Source organism: Gambusia affinis, linkage group LG16 (assembly GCF_019740435.1).
Source record: "Gambusia affinis linkage group LG16, SWU_Gaff_1.0, whole genome shotgun sequence".
NCBI classification, from domain to species: domain Eukaryota; kingdom Metazoa; phylum Chordata; class Actinopteri; order Cyprinodontiformes; family Poeciliidae; genus Gambusia; species Gambusia affinis.
This window is the reverse complement of record NC_057883.1, coordinates 15541710-15568943: the sequence shown is the minus strand read 5'-3', so window position 1 is coordinate 15568943 and position 27234 is coordinate 15541710. Positions and strand designations below refer to the sequence as shown.

General features: G+C 37.8%; 1 protein-coding gene across 3 annotated transcripts in view; it reads right to left on the bottom strand.

Annotated features, from left to right (window-relative positions):
• Positions 1-27234, bottom strand: part of dlgap2a (discs, large (Drosophila) homolog-associated protein 2a) — a 158327-nt gene that overhangs the window by 46128 nt on the left and 84965 nt on the right. For 2 of the 3 annotated variants that reach the window (XM_044142496.1, XM_044142495.1), the window contains one exon: positions 6926-8073. In XM_044142496.1, coding sequence (XP_043998431.1) covers positions 6926-8073 — 1148 coding nt within the window. Of the gene's footprint in view, positions 1-3532; positions 3666-6925; positions 8074-27234 lie in introns of those variants that run through there. The other variant, XM_044142497.1, reaches the window with a different exon arrangement.

Below are 27234 nucleotides of genomic sequence, written 5' to 3'. Positions count from 1 at the left end.
GTTTGAAAGCTATGTGATGCATTTAATTAAGCCTAATTTGTAAATAAATTTAAAAAAATTAAGAACCCCTAATAGAAAGTCAGGGATGGTTTGTCAAGACTTTGCGGAAAATGGGAAATAAAAAAAAAAAAGCGGAAGAGAAAACGAAACAAAGAGGAGGGGGGTTTGGGGACTCTCTTCATCAGAGATCCTGGTCGACTTGTGCAGATCTGGATGAATCTGTAGATGGGCGGAGAGGCAACCGGTAAGACACAAGCTGCATTGTTTATGAAATCAGACCGCAAGGTTGCCCACGTTCCTCCAGCCGGGCCTCCAGCTTTGGCGGCCCATTAACAACCATTAACAACAACGTCTGAACTGAAGCGGTGGATTGTGGTGAAGTCTGGCTTTGATTGATTGACTTTTATGATCAAACTGATTATGTTGTTGAATACTGGATTTGAGTGTTACGTTCAACTATTAATTAATTTAGCATTAGATTAGGAAGAATAACAACTTGAAGTTATTTATATTTATAAGATAAATATTTATGACTAATATTGAAAAATAGATATTTGTATATTTATATAAATGTAAATATGCAAATGTAAATATTAATTTGAAATGTACTTTAAAGTTAGAACTTAAGTTTAGTTACTTGTTCATTTAACTTTAATTACTTTGTGGGTTTGATTCAGTGAGGTTTGCTTAGTATTGTTTATATAGTTTGTTATAATTTCCTTTGTAGTTTGAGTAAAATTATTGTAAACTTACATACAGATTAGTAACTATTTATTTTTCTTCCTTGGGTTTGTTTAAAGGTTTTTACCTTCTTCTGGACCAATTGGACCAACACACACTAATAAATAAATGGAGGATAAAATGAAGAAAACTGCTTGATCCTTTGAGTAAACCCTGTTGATGAAAGTTTGCATCGATTTATCCATCCCTTTTCAAGTGGGGAAGCTGCACAGGTTAGAAAAGAACCTTACAACCATACTCAGTTAGATGTTATGCTAGTCCTTAGCAGGTTGAGAAGTCTTTTTTATTGCACTAGTAGCAGGTGCAATAAAAAATTACTTTATCGTAAGATTTTCTTCAAACCTTAAGCAGGGGTCCCAGTGAGTGTGAAGTGCATATCAATATTTGGAACAAGAAAACAAAAACCAAGATCCTAAACATTCTTATGCTTTTCTACCCACCTTTCTTCACAGACAAGAAACAGTAACTACAAATTTAATAAAACCTTACCAACTAAACTAACATGAGAAAGCTTTAGCAGTGAAGTGCCCAGATAACCTTTTGTGGAAATAAAACAAGATTTGTGAAGCCTGTGAGAAAATTCACAGAGAAAGTGTGAAACTTTATATTTAACATTCCATTTTTAACAATAACAGAAGTCTTATTCTTTTTAATTACTTGGACATCTTTCAATGATTGTAAGACATCTCTAGGGGGGTATAATTTTAACAAAGGCACTCTTAAGAAACCCCCACAACAGCTCTGCAGGTGCTGTGAGCATTTTAGCAATGCTATTACATAACCCCAATTTCTCTTTCACCGCATAACTTGACAGGCTGGGGAAGTATGGTAAGTGTTGAACAGTAAGTCCAGCTTTATGATCAGATTTGTGGGCACAGGGAATATGTTTGGTGCATGTGACGTGTCAGGGAAAAGAAAGAGAACAGAACATCCCACAGTGCAGCAGTGCATTTCATTGATTAACTCTGCAACCCTATCTAGCCTTCTGTAAGAAGAATAAGCCACTCTCATTAAGGAAAGAAATAGTGTGTGGTAGACTGAGACACAGATTGAGTGATGAAAAGGTAAAAGTGCATTGCAGAAAGATGAAGAATTGGTCAGGACAGAAAGAGGATGAACAACAGAAAGATAAAGCTCTTAAAGATTCAGTCATGGGTAATCCAACTTTCTCAGAGTCTAGTCTTTCATTTTCCTCAGCAGATTGAACTGACACACATAATGCTGGAGGAGGTTTTTTTTTTTTTTTTACCTCTCTGCCAAAACTCCTAATACAGTTCAAACATTTGTTATCTCTTCTGTTAGATAAACTCACCCCCGTGGCATTTAGATGGCTGATCAGTAATCTTTTCTTGTTTAATGACATTTTATGTTATCAGATCTTAGCTTGAAAATGTTCAGCAATCAAGTAGATAAACTATTTACATTTGTGGCTTATAGTATTAGGTTTTAATTTGGCAACTCCAAATTTCGATTTATTGTGACAGACTAACACAGAACTGTGCATAAATTGAATTGTCAAGCAAATTATGCAATCTTTTTTAAAATAAATAAATTCAGAAAACACAAAACAAATTTTTGCTGCAATTCCAACTGTGAGCCTTTTGTACAGTTAAAAAATAACTTTTTCCCCATTCTTTGTTTTTAATTTTTGCAATCTTGCTAATGCTCAGTCAGATTGGATTATGTGACTTTTCATCGTATCACACCTTTTCAAGTGGATTAAGCTCAAAATGTTGATTAGGTAATTCCAAAACATGATTATGCCATTTCAGTTTTAGTTCTGGCAGTAGGGTGTGTTCTGGGCGATGCGTAGCTTTACTTTTCCACAACACAAAGCATTTTGCAAAGGGTTCTCAAACTCCAGTCCTTGAGGGCCGGTGTCCTGCAACTTTTAAATGTGGCTCTGCTGCATCACACCTGAATAGAATAATTAGGTCATTGGCAAGGCTCTGGAGAACTGATCAACACAAGGAGGAGGTAATTTAGCCATTTTATTCCAGTGTTTTGTACCTGTGGCACTTCTAAAAACTGCAGGACATCGGCCCTTGAGGACTGGAGTTTGAGACCCCTGATTTTGCATATAAGCCAAATTGTCCAAAATGACTAAAATATAGTGACAGTGCCTTATTTTTAAAAAAGACACACCCAAGTGCAGACACAATAGAAATTGCTCCTATTACAGTTTTCACTTAAAAGATGTACTTAATTTTCTTGGCAGCCAGACATAAAACTAGAAAAAAATATATTTTTGATCCACAATATGACTCAGTAAGTTTGCTCACAAAAGCTTGTTGCATTCAGTTGCAAAACGTAAATAAATGTTAATATTATAATACCATATTTCTGTCTAGTGTCTTACTTAATAAAACAATAAAACATAGCAAGCCTCAATTTGTACACCTTTAAAAAATAACTTTTTATTGCTTTTAAATTGACAAACAGCCGGTAAAAACCCTCCTCTTCAGGGCTTCAGAGTTCGAAATGAAAACGCAGCAATGACCACATTTACAAGCATGACTGATGTACTTTTTCCAGAGTAGTGCTTCCAAACCTTTATAATCAAAGCACACTGCTCTGCCCCTATTTTCTTCTTGTAATGCCTCTTTTAAAGTTGATAAATATTTAACAAGACTAAGCGCCATGACAGTGGTTGATTCATTTCAGTCATGTGTAGTGGAGCAGGGAAACATTGGAAATCTGCAATAAGGTGTGTCCCAAAAATAGCATAGGGTTACACAGTTCTACATGGTCTGTAGTCAAGCATGATACATGTTAAGCTGTTTATTTTTACCTGTTTTTGATGAAATCTTAAGAAGCGGTGGATCACGACTCACTCAAAATTCTTCTAAGAAGGTTTTAGGGAACTCCTTGTGTTCACAGTTTTGACTTTCTTTTTGTAGTTCAGTGAGTGGTCTGCATCCCTCTAAAGGTTCACCTGTGGCAAGCCAACTTGGCAGTTAATTGGCTAATTAAATCTCAGCACAATGCCCTATCAGCAAAATTGTTGAAATAGTTATCCTCTCTAATGACCAGGGCGGAGAGTTGGTGTTAAAATAGTTATAGATCTGATGGTTTATTCAGGTTGAATGGAAACGTGAAGACGCACAGACTACATCTTTTAGAATGAAGTCTAAGACATAGTTCATAAGAACAAAGAAATTTGCAAATTGGAGTGATCAACAACCTTTTGGAAAAATTATAGCTGAATATTTTATCACTCAACTCATCAGTATTGGCAGGATTGGTAAAGTTGATTTAAACTGATTAGTTTCTTGATATGTATGTTGACTCCATACATTTTTAATGGGGTTAGGTGAGCCCCACAGCATTGTTCCAGAGGTTTAATATTAGGCTTTAGCTAATCCAAACAACTTTTGAGGTGTTTAGGATCCTTCTGATGCTGGAACACCCAGCTGGATCCAGGTATCAACTATCTGATCCAAACTTTGAAATCATAAGCGAACTGATCATGAAACATCCAACAAGTGAAAATGGTTTAAAAGAATGGTGTGTAAACTTCTGACCTGCACTGTAGTTTTAGATCACGGAGCTCCTAGACAGACACATTCACTGTCTCAAATACACGTGCAAAGCCTCAGACTGACACCTTTCTCTGTTTGCAATCTCATACTTTCACAGCGCTTCAGAAGTTTTTCATTCATGTGTCACCAACCAAGGACGCAAACAAGGTGACTAGCACATCATCAAGCCATCTGGTGTCCAATAAAATGAAATAACACTTCCTCACACTGCCACACATGGACACACAGCTAGCGCACACACTCTGAGTATAATTTATGTTGATACAGCTCAGATATTTTAGGATTTTTCCAATTTGACATGAGCAGCAGGACATAAATACTTCTCAATGTGACCCCTCGTTTTGTGCAGTAACTTTCCTGAATATAGGTTCTGGGTTCTCCTGTCTGAGTGCTGCTGCTGTAAGGATCAACGGTAGCTAAAAAGGAGGAAACAAACAGACATCTAATTTCTGCCACCTTCTGCATCCTAAAGTACGTGAGCATCAGAGAGCCACAAACCTCAGCAGTATGCTTCTCTAACTGCCTTCTGTTTCAATACATCTTATGTGAGAGGTCCCTGAGTACCCATTGATTCTCCTCCGGGGAGGGAAAATGTGTCTCACCCTTTGCGTTTGCGGAATGGATTGATAATGTTGAGCTAAATATAGCCCTGCGGCAGGGAGCAGGAGCTGAGGTTTATTTTTAGAAATGTTTATAGAGCTGCAACTTGGACACTACTTCAGCTGGATAACCAAATGGAAGCGAGGTAGAGTGGGATAGGGACGCCAACACTGCAACTTTCTGTCCAACAGTGGACTTCACTTAGCTGATTTACAACAAATAAGATTGGGGAAGTGCTTTCTCTGTCAATGAACCTAAAAAAAAATACACAAATCAGAACGAGACAGAGTATTTCATTTGGACACTTTAGTTTATGCCAATTGTGTTTGCACATCACACTCTACCATAGAACAGTCTCATTTTTCTAATTCCACTTTATTTTAACTACTGACATTATTCATCCAGAGCACTACTAGAAATATGAGTTGTTATACATGCATACAGATATATCCCAGGAAGATACTCTATAAAATATGTTCACCCCTCCTGCATTTAGTCCCATATAACCCTTCATATATGAGCAAAATAATCTTTGTCAGAGCTGAAACACATACAAGAGCAAAAGAAAAGAGGTAAAAATCTATATTGATTTCTGCTGTTTTATTCTCATTCTGCCAGATCTCCCCCTCCAGCAGAGATCATTTACAGAGTTAATTGATTTGTCCTGCTGTGCTAGTTATTTCTACTGGCAGCCACATGCTGTGCCATAGGATGGGATCACACTCGAATATCCAGAACAGAGACAAAACAAATGCAGTGTTTTAGATCAATATCAATCTGGCTAAGGAAAGCTAGTTTTTTTCTATGTATCGATTGAAAAACCTTCCTTGAACAATTTCAGCTATTGCATATATATATAAATCATCTGTATTTTACTTTTCAAGTCATGAAGTGATCCTGTTACCCTTTTCTCTATTCAATGGAAAAATATTTATTGCATATTATGTGCCACTGGTAGTCTGATGCTTTTTCCTTGGTGATGAGCTCAAAGTGTTTAAGGTTGAAAGATGTTCTGGGAAATGTCCTGAGAGTCTTCAACTCGCTCTACATTTTCACTGTCAGAGTTACGTCAGGACTGGCTGAATCATTTCAAGAGTTTAATGTTATTTCCATGTCGAAGCAACATGTTGATAAACCCAAAAAGTCACTTACTTAAAATTACTTCACAACTAAATCAGACAAGGAAATGGACAACCTTAAGAACTGTATAAGTAAAAATGCTGGTGATGTCAACTGTTTTGCTTTGATGGGGCATAAATGTTTGAACAGTAGTCTGAAAAGCTGCTACATTCAGTATCTGCTACTTTTAGTGACAGCATACCTCAAAAACAAATGGCCCTCTCTCTTGAACAGCCATTAATTATTCATGAGCAGAACTCAAACCATCTCTGTGCACGAGAGATTGAGAAAATCACACTAAACACACTCTTATTAAAACAAAATCCATAACAGATGGTAATCTTTGTTAAGCTGTTTTGGACTACTTTTATTCAAATTTAGCAAATTTAGCATTGTTAACACTGCAATAACTGTAATGCCAGACGTCTCTGATTTTTAGATAGTGAATATTCTGAGTTGGTTTCAAATACACACCATATATTTCTAATTAGTTGGTTTTATGTGTTTAAAATCTCAAAAAAGCCTTACATGCAGTCATTTCCTAAAGGTTTCTTTAAGGAAGTCATCGCCATGTTTAATTGTTAGTCGTGTGACAAATCTAAAGAAAATGCATTAGGTTTATTTTACATATCTTTATATAGTATTTAAGATATTATTGTATAATTTAGCATGCACATTTATTAAATTTGTCACAGTTTGTAATATTCATTGTTGTTGCTGCTGCGACTCTATGAAAATGCCAGCTTCTTTTTTTCAGCCATAAGTTAATAGCATTGCCAACTGTTTATCAGTCTACCAAATCATACAATTAAGAATATTAGTAAATAGACCTGTAATGCTTGAATGAAGCTATTATGTTGTTTTACGTACTGCTCCCCCAGAGGGGAAGTATAGAGTGCAACAGTAAATTGGAGGATACATACCTGTAGATAGTGACATGGTCTCAAACTTGATTTGAGGTCAGTGGGGGTCATGGGTTTCTCCAGGTTGAGTGAAGACTTCCTGTAGGCTTCCTTGGCTTGGCTGACGGTTAATGTTGACCAGGAGCTCCTTTTCATGAACTTGCCCTCAGGTGCCATGTTAATGCTCTCACAGGCAGAGCACTTGACGTCGTTGTTGCTCTTTGAGGTCTTTAATGACAGGTCCCCAGCCAAGTGGCTGTGCATTGAGTCTGGGTAACAGTGGGTGATGTGGTCAACAGGATGCCGCGACATAATGCTCGGTGTCCTGTACGTGCTGTCACTATCAAGATTGTCATCCGAGCTCCACCATCCACCATGGCGCTGCTTTCCTCCGCCATCAGATTTGCGGTCTTTGCTCTTGCTGCGTTTGCTGTGTTTGTGGTGGCCTTGGTGGTGGTGATGGTGGTGATGTGATCCATCCCTGTGAGAGTCATTTTTGGTACCATTCATTTTGGAGGATCCTTCCAGGGAGTGTGACTTTGTGAAGAGTTTCTGTACTGAGTGAACTAAGTGGCGAATTCGGCCGGGGCTTTCATTGCGGTGCTCTGTGGTTGTAGTTGTGGTGGAGGTGCGTTGGTACTGCAATGTATGGAAGCCGTCTCGGTGCAGTGGCATCTGCTTTTCAAACTGATCCAAAAGATTTGCAGGGATCCGGTTCATTTTGCCACTGCCACCATGTGAGGAGGAGCCACCGTCGTCCCGAGAATCCCTACCACCAGAACTATTTCCACCTCCATCTCTCGAAGCGCTGCCATAATGCATACGAGGGAAAGTGCTACTGGATATAGAGTGGTCAGTGGCTGATAGTGACACTGGCATCATCATGCACTCAGAGTGGATGGAACTCCGTGGGGAGCAGCGGTGATGACTCTCAAGGGCACAGCTGTCAGTGGGGCTGAGGAGGTAGGTGGGTGACCGAGGGTCACCATGGTGAAGATGGTGATCCAGGGAGTGGTCACAATCGGCCAAGCCACAGGTGTAAGGTGAGGTGGGTGATGTTAGCTGGAGATGGGTAGGGCGGCCACCAGAGAGACCCTTCATGTTCCTGGGTGCAGGGGAGTAAGTTTCCTCATCGAAGTACTGCGAGGGTGACCATGAATACTGCTGGTCTGTAAAAGAAAGAGAGACACAAGGAGCATTACATAAAAAGCATTTTACCAGAAGAGAAAGCTGTTTCACACCTAACAATGAGGGACCTTCTCACCTACATTTCGATCATTATTCACCTCTTTCACTCACTTCAGTTACAGGGCAACAACAAAAAGCCCCCAACCTGCAGACATGAAATCTACAGATTGCAGGAATTAAATTTCAGCACTTCTATAGTACCCTTCAAATCACATCTGTGATGGTATAATTCTGCAAGGAAGGAGAAAAAAATGGAGAACACATAAAAGGAAAGGGCAGGTGACAGGTAAAAGCCTGCATTGCCATTTATCCAATGCAAAGTGAAATAATAGCCTATCACTCTGCTGTGTCGGCGTCATCTGTCAAAGAAATGAAGAGAGCGCTGTGAGGCATACTGCCAGATAGAAGTCCTTGGGAGGAGATCACCAAATCTACTACCCTTCACTTTTTCTCTGGGAGTCCTGTTGCTTTAGATTAAAAAACAACTCTGTGATCTGTCATCAAGGGCAAACATAATACCTTTATACTGTAATAAATTTAGATGAATTAGAGGAAACGTTTAGCTTGCCGCTAAACCTAATTATGATCTTCTATTTGGGATTTAGAATGGTCAATTTTACTCAGAATTAGGTATGAAAAAAATCAAATGATGTTTTACAGTGCCTTATAAAAATATTTGCATCCCTTGAACATTTTGTCACACTACACTACAAACATGAAAGGAATTTTTCTGTGCTTTTTAAGAAAAAAATGTCAATTCCCCCCCCCCCCCCCCCCCCCCTCTGCTATTTTCAGCCAACTCTAAAATCCCTAAGTAAAACCCAGAATTTCTCCATTAAATATCAGCTAAACAGATTCTACCTGTGAGGAAATCAAGCTGTGCAGGTAAGGTGTCACAAGTAGAGTGAAAATAATAGAAAACAAAAAGCCTCATGAAAAAAATTACAAAACAATGTCAGAAACTTTGGAAATCTCACTGTTCATAATTTGAAAATGGCAAGAGCCTATCACAGATGAATACCTGCCAAAACAAGACTGCCCAATTAAACTGACAGGCCAGTCTGTCAGAGACATTCATCAAACTACTTGCAGCAGTAACTGCAGAAAGCCAGTTCTACAATTAAATGTATTGGCTTGAAGTGGTTTACAAATGCATGCCACATTTTTATATTCATTAAAAATCATTAAATTAAAAATAATTTGATAAACATGTATTGATGTACATCCATTTTCCAAGTAAGAAACAGCTGATGTGGTGCACAAATTTATAATGAAATACAATACAAAAAAAAAAAAAAAAAAAAAAAAAAAATCACGGTTGTTTGACCACACAATGTAAAAATGTGGTATAAACATTTTACAAGGTGTGCGGTGCCAAAAACATTTCTAAATCTTATAAGGCATGATAGTTTCTTCATTTTTGTGTGAAACATTGTGTAAAATGTGTCAAATTATGCAACAGAGTAAAAGTAGGCAGGAATCTGGCAGGAATCTTTTCTTAGCATTTCTCATAATATAGTCAAAAGGTTAAAGCATTTTATGAAAAGAAGGCTCACTCAGGAAAATTTGGAAACCTTTTTTTTACCTTGTTCTTATGAAATCAGAAACAAACAGGATAAAAAAGCTAAGCTCCGTTGCCTCACTAAGATACGCCTCATAAAGACCAACACTCAGGCTGTAACCTCATAAACCGAAGGAGAGTTTTTATGAGTTACATGTGGGAGGGTGGGTGGAGGAGAGCAGCTTCAGACAAAATGGTAGAACTTTGGAACCACAGGTCTAACCCTTCAGCTGCCATCAAAATAATAAGAAAAGAAACATAAATTCTCGAATATTAGTGCCACTTTTGGCATGAAAAAAAATTAAACAGTCGCTGTATTTTATCTCTTCAGCCAAACCTTCTTTGTTAAAGAGAACTTTGCTAGATTTTATGCTACCTCATCTCGAACTAGGTAATTCACTTCTTCAGAACAACAAAGTTTCTCATTACTTTTCCACTGATGTTGAAATACAGGGCCGCTAGGTCATTTTAACCCATTATGTTGCACCACCACATACTGCAGTGCTGAGAGGCCCCAGACATCTTAGCCATTTCTTTGAGACCAGACTGACCTCACTCTTTTGTCTGTGTTTGCCATTTCCCGTATCTTGAATGTTGGGTACAGTTTGAGGTCACCATAACCAGGACATGTTCTCACTATACTCTTCTGTTTTTAAGAAGGCAAAAACAGGAGACATCAAAACTGTTGTGTCTGCATGTATATTTTGCAGCAAAAGTTTTCCTGTGGAATGAAAGCGACAAACATGGTGATTTCAGCTCCTCTGGGCTCTGTCACTGCTTCAAAGAAGTTGTGGATTCAGGATTTTCCTCCTAATTATATTGCCTCCGAGCATCTCTCATAAAACCTTGTGTTTAATCAAGGCTGTTTTCCGAGCTGAAACTGAAATGCGACTACCATTAAGAGGATCCTTTTCATCTATCAAATTGGATTAAATTTATTCAAAGTTCCAAACCTTTTTTGCTAATTCTCAACTGTGCTGTGCTGCCATGCTCTTGTGTTCCTCCCATCCTCCATCTACTGAGATCAAAACAAACTCTTGTGTTTACCAATCTTCTGAGGATCACTACTTGGCAGCCTTTTGCAAAATTAATCCAGAGTACTCCACGTATTCAAGAGGCAGGAAGCGAAAAAGATGGGACAAGTTCACTCAAGAGGAATCAGATTTACAAAGGCGCAACTGAGCAAACTTTGAACATGGCCAAATCCTGTGAACGTTCCAGCTCTGACTCAGACTAGCTCAGTGTTGCAATCAGAAGGGTGACGACGCATCACTGATTTATAAGATGCTACATTCATGTCTGATGTTAAGTCACCATCTTACTCCAAGGCCTTTCTTTGACAGCTGTCCTCTGAGATGCTTACTGAATAAATTATCTTCCTACACAGTCACACACTCTTTCTGGGATTATAGGACGGATGACAGACTTGTATACCTTCTCTCTCTGTCTCTCTTTATTTAATTTTTTCCATGTCTTTCATGGAAGCAACACATTTTGACATTACTGAAAGGATATATCTTCAGAAGCATTTTGAGGGCTTGTTTGTATTTGCATGAGGCATCATGAGAAAAATCATCTGAACCAATAGATAAATAAAACACTTTTCATATAAAATTTTCTTATACTGTTTGCTTGTGCTTTCAGGTCCAGAAAACAAAGTTTTGAAGATCATTAAACCTTTTACTTGTACTTTCAAATTGTATGCTATAGGGTTAGGGTTAGGGTAGCCTTATATTATGGTGCATAGTATTCAACTGCAAGTTGGAGGCAATCATGTCATAAAAAAAAGACTATTTTACAGAACCCCTGATAATAAACAAAACAAAAAAAAAAAAAAGTAACATAGACTCATTCAGCATCGTTGAATTTTACATGTACACTGAATTTGGTTCTATCAGATGTTCAAAGGCCCTGTGGTTTAACTGTGATAAACCTGCATCATACCTGACATAAGGTGTGCAGAGACGGTCAACAGTCAGAGGAAGATGCTTATTTATTAAGGGCCTCTGTTTGGGGCTTTCAATCTGCTCACATGCATGGTGTGAGTAAAGGTCGTTTTGCTCCTCTTAACACATTAGCATTTAAATAGCATTATATCTTCACTGAGTATCACTGACAGCTCCCCCTATTCCCTTGACTGAGACTCTAGCTGAAGTTGAAAACAAAGTTAAAAGATAATAAAGCACTGCACTAGACTGAGAGATCAAAGGCATGCGACCTTCAGACTTGGCAGTGTTAGCATACCACCTAACCACGTCGACTTGCTGCTGTTTAAGAGAGGATTGAGATGAAGGTAAGACTGAGTCACAGCGTTGAAGCAACACCCATAAAACAGTCTTTCAGGTTTTGCATCAGCGAGGGAATGTGTCAATTCTTTGTCGCCTGGTATTAAACTGTCCAATATTCCCCAGTGCTTCAATGGAAAAAGCTAAGATATCTCAAGTAATAGAAGACACGAGGTTTATATAATAACTGTACTTCAGGGATATCCTATAAAATCTTAAATGTTAAGAGCTGTATGAATTCTATGTTTATTTTAGAAACTCAAAAGAAGGAAACTGTGACCTAAAGACTAAAATTAGAATTGCCCTGAGCTATTCAATTGGAGGAGTCAACAAGTGAAGTCTGTCAGCGCCAATCAATGTTAGCACTGACATATGTCTTTGGGAGATATCCTTGTCACTTGTCCATCCAGGTGACAGCACAGAGCATTTCATGCAGACATGTCAAGTCTGACACATGGATATAAACTGATATTATAGTGCCTCTGCTGCTAATGTGATTTTTAGCAAACTGGGAGAACAATTAGAATCTAATCTGTTACTAGAGGTATTTTTCCCCAAAAGAGGGGAAAAAAACCCTGATGTTTTCCTGACAGGTGATTGACACGGTGCTGAGACCTGACAACAAAAGATGTCACTGATGCATTTGTCATACGTTTGCATGGCTGTTTTTACTCTTGAACTGCTGTCAAAGCTAAACTGTAATCAAGCTTGGATGTGATCCTGTTGCAGTTAGACAGGAGGGAAAATACCTAAAAAATGACTTGTTCAGTTATGCTTGTTGATTTTATTTCAGAGCCACTTTTTATTTTGAAGTGTTGATTTTATTTTAGAGCCATTTTTTTTATTTTGAAGTGTTGTTTGTCTGAAAGTCTTTAGATTTTCATTGATCAGTAAGGGGATTGAACCACATACCTCAGCGTTATTAGCACCAAACCTCGTCCAGCTGAGGGTTTTCTTAAATACATGGTAACTCATAATGTCGAGTTTCCATGGATTTAAGAGAACTTACATAATCTTACCACAATGAAGATTTGAGTGAAGAGCTCACATTCTATTGTTTTTCAAAATCAATGTGCATAATGGTTTAATATACAGCCTCCTGCTATTATAAAGAATTGATTTCCTGAAGACTTTATATTTCAGTTGGCCAGTGCGGGGATTGAACCCATGACCTTGGCTTTATGAGTACCACACTCCAACCAACTGAGCTAACCAGCCACACTTAAGTTTGGGTCTACGTCAATATAAGAAAAACTTACATGATCTTACTACAATGAAGATTTGTTGGAATGCTCTTATGTTTTTTAAAATCAACATGCTTAAAGGTGTGTTTTCCAGCAATATTTTATTTTGTAGTATTGATTTTATTTTCCAGCCATTTTTATTTTGAAGTATTGATTTTATTTTCCAACCATTTTTATTTTGAAGTGCTGATTTTATTTCAGAGCCATTTTTTATTTTGAAGTGTTGATTTTATTTTCCACCCTTTTTTATTTTGCAGTGTTGATTTTATTTTCCAACCATTTTTATTTTGAAGTGTTGATTTTATTTCAGAGCCATTTTTTATTTTGAAGTGTTGATTTTATTTTCCACCCTTTTTTATTTTGAAGTATTGATTTTATTTTCCAACCATTTTTATTTTGAAGTGTTGATTTTGTTTTCCACCCTTTTTAATTTTGAAGTATTGTTTGTCTGAAAGTCTTTAGATTTCCATTGACCAGTATGGGTATTGAACCACTTACCTCAGCGTTATTAGCACCACACCTCGTCCAGCTGAGCTAACCCCAGCTGGACAGGGTTTTCTTAAATACATGGTAACTCATAATGTCGAGTTTCCATGGATTTAAGAGAATTTACATGATCTTAACACAATGAAGATTTGAGTAAAGAGTTCATATTCTATTGTTTTTCAAAATCAATGTGCATAATGGTTTAATATACAGCTACCTCGTATTATGAAGAATTTATTTCCTGAAGACTTTATATTTCTGTTGGCCAGTGTGGGAATTGAACCCATGACCTTGTTATTATAAGGACCCTACTCTGACCAGCTGAGCTAACCAGCCACACAGAATGTTGAGTTATCATCAATACAAGAAAAACTTACATAATCTTGACAAAATCCGTGAAATTCTAAAGTTTTTCAAAATGAACATGCATTATGGTTTAATTTGAAGCCTCCTGCAACTTTGAAGAGTTGATTTACCAAAAGACTTTATGTTTCAATTGGACAGTGTGGGGATTGAACCCATGACCTTGGCTTTATGAGTATACGCTCCAATCAACTGAGCTAACCAGCCATACATAAGTTTGCATCTTTGTCAATATAAGAAAAACTTACATGATCTTACTACAATGAAGATTTGAAGAAATGCTGTTATATTTTTCAAAATCAACATGCTTAAAGGTGTATTTTCCAGCAATATTTTATTTTGAATTATTGATTTTATTTTCCAGCCATTTTTATTTTGAAGTATTGATTTTATTTTCCACCCTTTTTTATTTTGAATTATTGATTTTATTTTCCACCCTTTTTTTATTTTGAAGTGTTGATTTTAGGCCTGTCACGATAGCAAATTTTGCTGAGCGATTAATTGTCTCAAAAACTATTGCGATAGATGATATTGCCCTTCAGTAATCATTAGATTTAAATAGAGAAGATGGGCACATCCGACAACCTGATGCAATAGTTCACACTACATGTTAGTTCACACATACATTTCCCCTTACAACAATCAACAAAAGATTGTGTGGTGTGATACGGTAGATCGTTGTGGCCGCTCCGATCTAAATCAGCAGTTTTCCCAACTGGGAGCTAACGCAGTCTATTGAATGTACGGAAGAAGATTAGGGCTACCGAAAAAAAAAAATATAAATCTGTCAGAATTCTGAGAATAAAGTCAGAATTCTGAGAGTAAAGTCAGATCTTTGAGATTAAAGTCAGAATTCTGACTTTAATGCTCTGTTGACGCACCACCACCAAGCAACTACAGCGTCATTGCATCTTGTGCTTCCTGTTGCATCAAACTGATGCTCACACACATATTTGAATGTGAGAAACAGGAGAGAGAGAGAGTGTTCCCATTTCCATTCTTGCTTGACAATCAAAAACGCTACATCCCACAATGTTTCTCACAGCAGGTTGTAAGTGTGCCTGAGAGCATGGCGGGAAAGATTAGAGTGAAGAAGAGCTAGCAGAGGCAGGTAGGTATTGTCTACTGAGATTTTGTAAACAACAGCAACACTCAAGGGAAGACAGTTGTGTATGTCACTGTATGTTCAGTGGGAGCCTATGGTGATAACAGCTTCAAGAAAGGAGCTGAATTTCCAGATATGAATATTCCTGTCCATCACTTCCTCCACTAATATATTTTAAAAGGATTAGGCAACTGACAGTTGGCAAAAGGCCAAAATTGGCTATTTTTCTTCTGTAACACTCAATTTTACTTACGCTGTGGTGAGTTGAATGCCTCCATAAAGTATTTAGCAGTAGAAAGATTATAGTAGCTCGATAAAGAGAAGCTGCTGAGCGTCAGAATACTTATCGTGAGTCAGCTAATGATGGAGCGTGTTATCTGTGCTACGCTCAGCTCTCCTCAGCTCCTCTCTCCCTCTGCCAGTCAAAGTGTGGACAGAACAATGTGGTGATGAAAAGAAATAAAACACAGCGTGAGGATCAGCAGATTTTGTTCTCCTTAGAATGAGAATATTTAAGGCTTTGTAATCCCTGAGTTTTTGGGGTTGAAAACATTTCAAGCTGATATTTAGTGCGATAATTTTATCCAACATAACTTGGGAGTACTGACAAATATGCCTGCTGCTTTCCTATTTCTCATTCAACCACAATCTCTTGAACCTAACGCTTTCAAACCCCTCTTTCCATTCAAATCAACCGCAGAAATAGAAGTCCAACAATGCCACCGGTAAAAGTACGCAAACCCTAATTAAAGCAAACTGTGCTTGATGGCGGTGGGGTTGCATTTAGTGTAATTGTATATCCAGCAGAGTTATCCATCTATGAATAAATCATGCTGAATGTGAAATTCTGCCACAGGAAAAGCCCCACAAGCATGTACGAGTGAGAGGAAGAGAGAAGGTCCAGTCTTATGCAACAGCCAGGACCGCATTCCCAGGCAACTTGTTAGAGGATGCCTCAGAACTGCTGTTGCCATAGCAACATACTCTGTAGTTCATATGTTTTGCTGTCTTAGTAGCAATTGAGGAATTCAGGAAAAACTGAGATAAACTGAGTCTCTCACATTGCAGCCCATTTAAAATCCAAATCAAATCTTAGTAAATGTGTATTGAAATAAAAATAATTCATTTCAATTCAAATTAATTTTTTAATATAGAAATTAATTGCACAAATAGTGATATAGAATCGATCTATGCTCATAAAATTTTCAAGCATTTGCCTTTATGATGCTTAAAATTGTCAGTCTACCTTCCCATATTTTACAGTCTATGCACTCTGGATGTGGCTTCTTTTGCATAAAATTCTGCATCAGTGGGCTTTGACATGTGAGAGAAGCTCAGGTCAGTTAGGAACAGCCTTTAACTCAGCAAAAGATTTTGGGACGGACGAGAAACAGTCCACTCCCATTTCTCCTTAAGATGTTAGCTTTGGCTAAGAATTGTCTTAATAAATTGGGTGCAACAGCTTTTGCCCTGGAAAGTGTCTGTGAGGTGGCTCTTGAAACACAACTCTAGCTTCAGTTCATACCCCCATACTTTAAATGTGCTCTGTGTCACAATCCTATCAGTGGAGTAGTTATTCCTGTGATGGGTGCACTATGTTCTACTACACTTTTTTTGTCCCCTAAGCCTTGTATTTATAGTAGTTGGATGCAACACACCGAACAATCATCTTCCTCAGTGATTACTTTTTGCAGCTTAGTCTCTCCTAGAAGTGTGTCAGGTAGCATTTTTGTATTAAAATCCTTCATTTGTAGTCCTGTATATTATTACAATATTTTGTTATCTTATGAAAAATATGTAGCATTCAGGAATATAAAATTGCATAAAATGATTAAATGAGAATACAAGTGGTTTTTAGATGCTTTCAACTGAACATGTTTGCATATCTCAGTTAAAGCTATTATTCAACTGAATTTAACATTGGGACAGAGCTGTAAAAACTGTTATTGTAAAACTCACAAATCCCACTGAGACTTGTTCCAGCTCATCCCAGGATACTGTTTCATGACAGTAAAGATACACTTGCCTTAAATAGATATCTCATAACAAAACTGATCTTCAAAACACCATACCACCCACAAAGTCACCCACACTGCTCAGCCTAACAAAGACAAATTAAAACACTTTCCTTCCTAAAGTTTTTTTTCCTCTCTGCAGCCCCATAATCAGATGTTGGTGTATGGCCCTAATGATTTATTTGGAGATTGCAGTGATAATAACAGTCCAGCTTAAACTCTTGCTTTTTTCCCTTCAATGTCAAACAGCACATCACAGGCACAACGTTAAGCAGAGCGCTGAAAGATTTTATGTGATCCTAATCTGAACAAAATCAGATCTGCAAAAATGAGGTATATTAGCAGCATTTAAAGGGTAATGCTGATAAGAGCAATTAATTAATTAGCCCGTGAATGATCTTTGTGCCACTAGAGTTCAATGCACCAAGAAACACAGAAGCACAAGTTGATTTGAATAGAGCAGGCTTGCATGTTACTATGTGGAGTAAAGGTAAAGGACATCTGACAGTGAATGGTTATTTACAAGTAAACATCCTTGTTGCCAGTGGTGGAGAAAGTACTCAAACAATGTACTTAAGTAAAAATACAAATAAACAGACAAAAATGTACTCTACTCTACTTAAGTACAGATACATGAAAATTGTACTCAAGTACAATACACCACTGCCTGTTGCATACATATACCAATCTTATTTCCCTGCAACGAAAAGGAAGAGCAACTTTCTGAAATCACCTTGCACTAACTTTAAAGCTGCAGATTATCCAGGAGCTCTGGTAGCTTTGTACATCCAGATGTTCCAATTTTACCCATTCTTCTTTCGAGAGTAGATCAGCCGCAATCTTCAACACTTTTCTCAGATTTTGAATATTCTTTAGATCTGGACTTTGACTGGGCCATTCTAGCACATTGATATCTAAACACTGCTATTGTAGCTCTGGCAGTGGCTTTAAAGCTTCTAACAGCATCACTTCGGACAAAAGGACTTTCTAGTGTCCCCCGCCTTCTTGTTTACAAACGGCAAAATTGACTTTCTGTAGTTTTCTTTGAACAAGAAATTTGCCCTGCCACTGTACAAGAAAGGCCTGGTTTGCAAAGTGCATGACTAATACCTGCACTGTCAATACCACCTTGGCTGTGACTTTTTGCAGTTCTTCAGGGATTTATTCACAGATAATTTATTCACTTGTGAATAAATTACACACAGGTGGTAAAGGTTAGTAGAATAAAATGTTGTCATTTTAAATGCAGGCCACAATTCACAATTTTATACTTAGTTGTAGTCAATCACGTAAACACCCAATAAAATAATGTTGATGTTTGTGATTCGTACTTAATAAAATGTGGGGGGAAAAATCAAACGATATAAATACTTTTGCAAGACACTATAATTTGCTTGGGCTTGAAAAAAGGTTCACTTTCAGTCACAACTTGGTAAAGGCAGTTTGACCCAAAATGATAAGCAAGAAATAACTTGGGCTGGCCAAAACAAAATTTTTGCTGTAGTAATTATTGATTCACGTCCAAGAATATTTCATTTAATTGCTCAATTATTGCTGTTGCACATGAACAGAGGATGTTGCAGAGATGTTGGTTTCAAGAAAGCATATTAGTCAAGATAAAAATATTCTTTAAATAACTTTATTTTCCTCTATTTTGCCAAGTTTCCTGACTTTAGAGGTGCTAAAAAAGAACAGATTTTTGCAAGATTAATATAGCAAATTAACTTTCTCTGTATTTATAATTGGTATAATGGAGGATCTTCTGGTATAATAGAGGATCTTCTCTCAATGAGATCACCTGTGGCTACATGCGGCCTCATAAACATTTATTTTACACGTCTTGGTTTATGATTGAGCAAATCTTGAACCATGAATATGCTCTCATGGAGTGCTTGACAAATAGTTGAATCAAATCTCTCAGGCCTGCACAGAACATCTGGAGTTATACTGACATTAAATTACACAGTGGTGGACTCCGACTTCCAAATTAATTTGGTTGCTTTGTTATGTATTTTTGGGTATCACAGAAGTTGTAGTAAATACAAAGTTTAGCGGACTATTTATTTCTCTTGGTAGACTTTTTGAAACTATGCAATATTAAATGAAATGAGCGCCAGTATCCAAATGGAGCTCATTGCCAGTACCAAAACTGGAAATCCATTCCAGTACAAAGCATTTGTAATGTTGTGCATTTGTTTTATTTAATAAGCCTGTTAATACTTACCGTACTTATAAATCAATATCAGATGAAAGGGCTCCTAAACCTTATGTGTGAATCAATACCCTGTCTACACATAACCAGCAGTTTTATGAATAATATTTCTGAATGTGATTTTTTCAGGTCCATCCACTTTAAACAGATTATTAACTTTTTTCCCCTCCCCTCCTTTTTGTGGGCTCTAATGTCCCTTATCTGAGAGTAACTGGCAGGAAAGGGGAGAAGACATGCGGAAAATGTCAACAGGTCCGGGAATCGAACCTGCAACGGCGGCATTGAGGACTCAAGACCTCCAAACGTGGGTCGCGCTATCCCCTACGCCACCACCGCACACCCAGATTATTCACTTCTGCATGTCTCTCATTTTAAGCACACTCTGCTTTCTCCACGTACACTACGGTAAATCAGCTTTAATTGTCAATATCAGGGCAAAAGCACTCCTTTGGGCCTCCTACCTTCCCCAGGCAGTAACTAAAAATACACGAGTCGGGTAATAATTCAATGGAGACAGCTGGGTGATTGAGTCACCAGCTCCAAAATCCATCAGAATGAGCTATAATGTAATGAAAGGAAACATGGAAAACATGGATATCAGCTTTAGTAGTGGATGAGGACTGCTGTTTGACTGGAAGAAACACAGAGGAAGCAGATTGACAGCAGGTGTTCCAACTGATTGATGACAGGCCAGGCTTGTAGACCATTCTCAGCTGATATCCCTACTTCACGCTATTTTTATTCTCACCCCCAGGGGTCTGCTGGCAGCCTCTTCCACTGAATCTTGTCAACAAGCCATTTTTGAGTCTTTGTGAGGTGAGCTGGAGCCATTCATCATGTCAGACTGACTCGCACATGTGTAGTTATGAGTGAGAATCTGTGTGTTGTCAGCTTGAGAATGACAGACATGCTGAGGGAAAGTGGTTTCGAGACGGGTCACCATTTAGCAACAGCAGCAAAAGGTTTTCTCACAAGCATGTAGACTTTACAGTCAATACAGATGGAGGGTCTACTGGCCTACTCCAACTTGGATTCTTTCATACTTATTGGCACTACTCAGAAATAAACGTAAAGAAATAAAACAAAAAAACTTTTCATCAGATTCCTAGCACCATCTAGCATTTTATTTTAAATCTGTGATGGTGAGAATTTAGGTAAATATTGTGACAACAATATCAAGTGAAATAAATGCCTATTTTCTTCTGTCTTGTCTTTTTCATCTGTCCTTCCAGCACTCTGTGACCTTCAAGGATTTTGGACAAAGTCACTTGTGTTCGATGTTAGCAACTGTTGTTGTAAGACTCTGCCCATGGCTAAATGTTACATTAGCATGAAAAATGCAAGTTCATAACACTTGGAATACATTGGCCAACAATTATAGTCCCAACTGTCCTGGGCAATTTAAATATTGCACACACTGAGATTGCATTGATGATATTGCGTTGATGATATTGCATTGATGATAATGCGTTGATGATATTGTTGCGTTAAGATGTGCCTTCATGCATAATTCTTTATATAACAGAAAATCGACCCCATTGTTATACTATTTCATTGTAAAACATGACAGTGGCAGCATCATGCCGTGAAAGAGGTTTTTTTTTAGTTTTTTTTTTTAGCTTGGACAAAACCCTCTCCATGTAATCTGACTGAAATGTCTGGCTCTAGATGAGCAAATAAAAGATCACTTAATGAACACCGGGAGTCAAAACTGAAAGAGGAACAAAACTTTCTGGAGCCGGTTTATCCTTGTTCACTTCTTTGCCTCTTGTTCCTTGTCAGTGAGATTACTGAGTCTAGGAAAACATGAATTACAAAGTGTTCAATATTTGCAGGTGTGACTCAGAGTCAACAAACTGTTGCGTTCAGGGAAATCTGTGTGAGAGTATGTGATCCCACTGTAAATGAGAACAGGTGCTGCAGAGCAGCAGCAGAGAAAAGTGGCCTATTGGAGCAAAACAGAAGTATAAATTAGCATGGTGCAAGGTGAGACAAGCATGCAGCCAAGCATACATACAATGGATTACTGCTGTTCTGCATGAATTAACATATGATATATGAAACATGCTGTGAATCTGTTTCACTCAGCGGTCAATTATATACAATTTAATAACTAATTATGTTTCACCTGTCATACTTTACCACCGAACAAATGCAAACACAGAGGAGTTATGGTTTAATTGATGCTTGTTCAGCTTTCTGGTAATGTCATGGGTTTTGTCAACTAGATAAAGCCAATAGATAATAAGTACTTACTTCGTATTATTAATGCTGCACACTCTTAAAGAGAACAGGGCATCACTCACTAAGTACTATAGGGCTGCTTAGAGCAAAAACCAGATCACAAACAAGATTAAGAGGGATGAATGTGCAAAGACTGGTTCTGGATGGGCTACATTTACAGCATCCAAGGAGCAAAGAGCAGGTGTAACATGAAGATGTAATGTTAAATGCTGCTAATTAAGGAGTTCCTGCGTTTTACCCTATGATTGAACCATTAATGTAGGGCCTTGTGATAAATCTGGATAAAGTCAATACTGATAGTCAAAATATATTTAACCAATTGTCTACTGCTTCTTTGACTTAGAGGGTCTCACTTTTTTATTTAAGATCTTTTTAAGATTTAGATTTAATTAATTTAGCAAAACAAAAATATATATATATATATATAAATATTATTCATTAATATGAATTTCGTCCACCTCAAAACCTGAAAGTATTTAAATTACAGTTTGGATTTTCTTACAGTTTCGGTGTTAACAGTTAACACCGAAACTGTTAACTGTTGACAGAGGTGTTTATTTTGAGGATTTTCACACATCATGCGATGCCTATAAGTGTTGTATTTGGTACTGTGAATGAGACTGTAAACGTTAAGGGAGACTTTTTAGGTGCTAGGAGGAAATAGAACTGGGTGAAATACTTGAGGACAGTGATGAATTGTTTGGACATTTCGTGTCACCCACTGTAAAAATATAGAATATATTTGAGAAAACCCCCTATTAACTTTTTTATATAAAAACCCTCCTGCTCAGTAGAAACTGACTTACTGTAGGAATGGTGGGAAAGCTCATTTGGCATTTTAAAAGTAAAAAGGTTGTGAAAATTAATATCTTGGACAAATGTGATACAACACTTAATGCCATGAATTAAACAGTCCATCATACACTGAGATACAAACAGTCAACCCTGTCTTTGTCCTTGATTTAAAATCAGAGTCCATAAATTAAGCCTGAGAACAGCTACTACATGGAAAATGTTGATTTGTGAAAAATGTAAGGTGCAATGCCAGAAGTAAATGCTGTGACTTGAATTCACAGTTGCAGAATTCAAAAGGAAGGAGGTATAATTCCAGAAACTTGGTGAACAAATGTGGTTATTATCTCCACATTCAGAGACAAATTACATTTCTTATGTCCACATAGAACTCAGACATTACTTTGTCACAATTATCTCTTTAGGAAGTAGGTTCTTAGAGGTGAGAGCACACCACACACCACTAACCCCTCGATCCCGAGTCATTGTCAGGCTGGTGCTGCTTATAACACACCGACTGACCTGTGTGTCACAGGGGTAGTTGGTCAAAGGATGTAAATTGATTGAACACACTCAGCAGCCACAAAAAGAAGCCTGCATGTCACGTCTAAGGAGCACCAGGTCAACTTTCTGAGCAAAGACATCCATTCAGTAGCATTCTAGTGCTTTTGCATAACTGCTTTGTCTAAAACCAACTCTATTGAGATCTGATTTCCAAACAACCCTCCTTCTTAACTCATGTAGGAGGAGAAATCACTTGATGATTCAAATGTTCCCTGATGGTGAGGGAATGAAGCAAGAAGAGACTGAAAAGCTATAAGCTTGAGAAAATACTGTTTTATTATAAATGACAGTTTCCTCCAGTATTTGGAGCAGCGAGCATTGTTACTGCCTTTTGTATCAGTATTATATGTCACTATTGGAGAAGCAGGGTGAAGGAGTATGAAATATTTTTAGTATGAGACAGATTCACTTCTCCTGGTTTACAAATTTGCTTGAGAGACCTGGTCATAAAGGCAGGTAAATATACAATAAAATCTAAAGAAATTCAAAAATAATGTCAACTGTCATTCAGTAAAGCTAGTGATTAGCAAAGCCCTGGGCAAAAAAAGGAATTTAACTTTTAAAGTAAACTCTTTCAGGTCTCTTTCGTACATTATTGCATGAAAGATGATGTGCATAATTAGAAAAGGTTGATGCATTTAAGCATCTAGATATAATGAAGACAACTTGGTCAAATTCAAACTGAAGATCAGAATGGGGAAGAAAGTGGATATAAGAGCTACTCTGTCTTTTGAATATGACAGAGTTGCCTGACCGAGTATTTCCAAAACTGCTCATTTACTGAGATTTTCATGTACCACCATCTCTCAAGTTGGCAGAGAATGATCAAAAATTAAGGAAATATCCATCTGTTGTGTAGAGGACACAGTCTTTTTTGATCTCTGTGAAATGACAAGACTGGTTGGAGATGATAGAAAGTCAACATTAGTTCAAATAACCACTCATTACGATGGAGATATGTGAAGGAATACCATATCTGAACACCGAGCTTCAAAGCCAGTGCCACCCCTGCCTGCTGAGAATAGGAAATTCACACCATCATTTATACTGGGTCACCATAACTGGACAGTGTAAGATTAGACAAACATATCTGGTAAATCTCCATTTCAGATTCAGATTTTAGAATTTGGTGAACGCAACATGAATTCATGCTTTCTTGTCTCAGCAGTCCATAGTTTTAGAGGAACATATTTTCCTGACAGTCATTAAGCTCCTTAATTCAAAGCGAGAAGGCGAGAAACACATTTTGCTTTGCCATTCATTGTATCAATTATGTCTTTCACCACTTTCACAGAAGCATTTCTCTGTTGCTTTCTAAATACGGACTAATTTCTTGTCCAACATCTATATTCAGGGCTCTGTGTACATTTTATTGACAGCACTCTTTAATGAACCAAGAGTAAAAATTCCATTTAAGATTTAGTTTGAGAGTAAGCTACAGAAGAAGCATCAAATAGTTAAATAGCAATTTAATTAAAGGCTGCAGTCGGTTGTCAGTCTGAATTATTAGGCAGGGTTTAATTATGCAGAATCCAGTTTTGTCACTGTGACAATTTTCCGAGCAACTTTTAATCACCCTCGCCAATTATTCTGTCCTTTGAGCATATGTTCACTATGTTGCTACCAGCTCTTAGCTTGACTGCAGCGGCAATGATGTCTGGGCCGAAGGGAAATCTCTGTGACTTGCAGAGCTCATTTTGTGTTCACCTAAGTTGCACTGAGGTTAAGAGCTAATAGAGCTGTACACTGGGTAGTCACTGAAGTACCTTATCCCCAAGATCCCTCACAGCGGAAGCACATATACCCAAATACATCAACAATATTATGAAAAAATTATGTCTACTCTCATTAGGACAGACCAGATAGAAAATAAGCTTCATTTTGTGCAGGCTGATGCGATTCTAAGGCAAAAATATTCTTTCCCTGGAGCTGCTGAGTCAGAGCATGATAATGTGATTTTGGTGCAATGACATGAACTACAGTGCACGCCACATGAAATGAGGGACAGTGTTTGGCCATCTGCCAAATGAGCAAAAAATAACTCCAATGTCCTACTGTAAGACGTGTGCTGTATTCTTTATCTTCCACGTCATGGTGATTCAGTGTCAGCATCTGTCATAGGCCACCAATACAGGACTGAGACTCATTGTTACATAAAGGGATTTGTTTTTGTGTGACCTCAAGCTGTTTAAACTCACTGAGTTGTAAACATTTTACCAAAATAAACCGCTGAGTGCCAGGCCACAGGAAGAGGACAGTGGCAGCGCAAAGTCAAGTGTCAATTTGGTTAAAAATGAAAAAGACTTGACCTCTCATTCTCTGACCTGCAAGGCAATATGAATAAAGCTGGTGTTCGAGCGGAAATTCAGAAAGGTGAAAAAGGAATTGCTCACAATTCACCAAAGTGCTTCACTGTCCGTTTTTTCTTTTTTTTTATCTTTAGCAGAAATGAATACTTTTGAGCAACGTTTGTCCGATACAGCAAGAAATTGTTTGTATGGTTTTTCACTTAATAACTCCTATAATAAAAGACTATAATAAAATACTGATCAAAGATTAATAACTCCTGGATGGAAAATATAACACTTTTGAACACAGAGAAGGGTGTTTGAAGAAAAGTGTGGTATTTGCTCTGTGATCATTTCATAAAAACAGAGCAGAAGATGCAGGAAGAGAGAAGGAACCTTGGTAGGTGGGGTCATGACATACTGAAGCAGGAGGAGTGTCGTCCAGCTGGTCTGCACTGTGGTGTGTGCAGACCAGAAAGGTGTGTGCAAATATGAACAGACCACAACCACTTGACTCTGCATCAACTCTTCAGATACGGATTAAGTATGTGGAAGCTTTAATGTTTTGGGACTCCAGCAAACCACAGAAAGAACCCCGTCCCCTGTGCCTTCCCACTCAGCCCCAATAGACTAGTGGCATCAGCAATTACCAAGAACTGGTGGTTGCCGAGCTTAATACCATAACCTGCAACACTCATAAAAACTGTTTTAAACTGCGCCAATTGAATGACCAGAAACAGAAGGAGGTTCTTAAAGAGACAGAAGCCAATTTCAAGGCATCATATGGCTATGAAGAAAAGTCAGGTTTCTTTTAAGTTGTTTTGATATATCCAACACTTTCCTAACAACTGAAGAAAGCATCGCTACTTGACTGTGGAATAAAATGGCACCATGTGCCTAAAAATATATAGCATCAAGTGGCCTTGTCAAAGTCTGGCCTTAAATCCAATTCAGATGTGGTATGACATTAAAGTGGTCATTCAAGTGGCTGCATTAAAGCAATCCTGCAAGAAGATATTGTCTAAAAACTATACGCTGTATTAACTCTGTATTTTTGTTTAATAAAAAAATTTGTGTGATGACCTAAATATGCAAATACGACCAAAAAAAGCAAAAACAGTACAAATTTGTGAGGGCAAATAGTTTTTCCCAGCAAAGAAAATCCAGTGGAAATTTGGGCAAGAGTAACAAAAATTGCTCCTGATTCTCCAGTGCTGCTGTCTGACAGCAGCCATCGCTCTCAAACTCTGTAGATTCATTCTTCTGAACACTCAGCCTATACATAGCAATAGGGTGCTTGTGATCCAGAGGCAACAAAGTGCATCATCTGATATCTCTCACCTGTCTGACGCTTGGCTGGTCAAGAGAAGCAGCTGTGGAGATTTCACTATAATAAAACCATGGCAAGACACCGTTTATTGTCAAAAAAAATCTCCTACGGCTGAAATATGGCAAATTTGTGGTCCTCTGTAATCACAAGCATTGCTGAGGCAACATGATTTCAGGGAGCAGTGATTAATTTTCAGAGACAAGATACACAAGACGGCCTTGATCAAATATGCAGGGTGAGTGTGATAAAAGAAACAGAAGTGAAGTGATGGCAGTGCTGGTTCATTCAGGGAGTTTTAGTCCCATTACTTTAATTGGTTCTTGATGCTGAAAATGTTCATGGGTGAAAAACCAGAGAGAAATTATCACATTTTCCCCATGCTTTTGTATCTGTGTTTAAAGAGAAAAGGGAAAGAAAGGTAAGAATAGGAAGAAAACAGTGAGGGACTCCCAGAGGCCAGGTCTGGATTTTTAATAAGGAACTCTGAAGAGAGATGCAGAGTCCCGAGGGAGAAGACCCCAGTTCTGGTGGGCACAGCAGTGGGAAGCAAAGGACAATCACGTTGAGTAGAAGACAAAGGCAGGAGAAATTGAAGTATAAGACAGAAGACTGGATAAATGATAGGCAGTACACAGAACAGAGATCCTGAAATT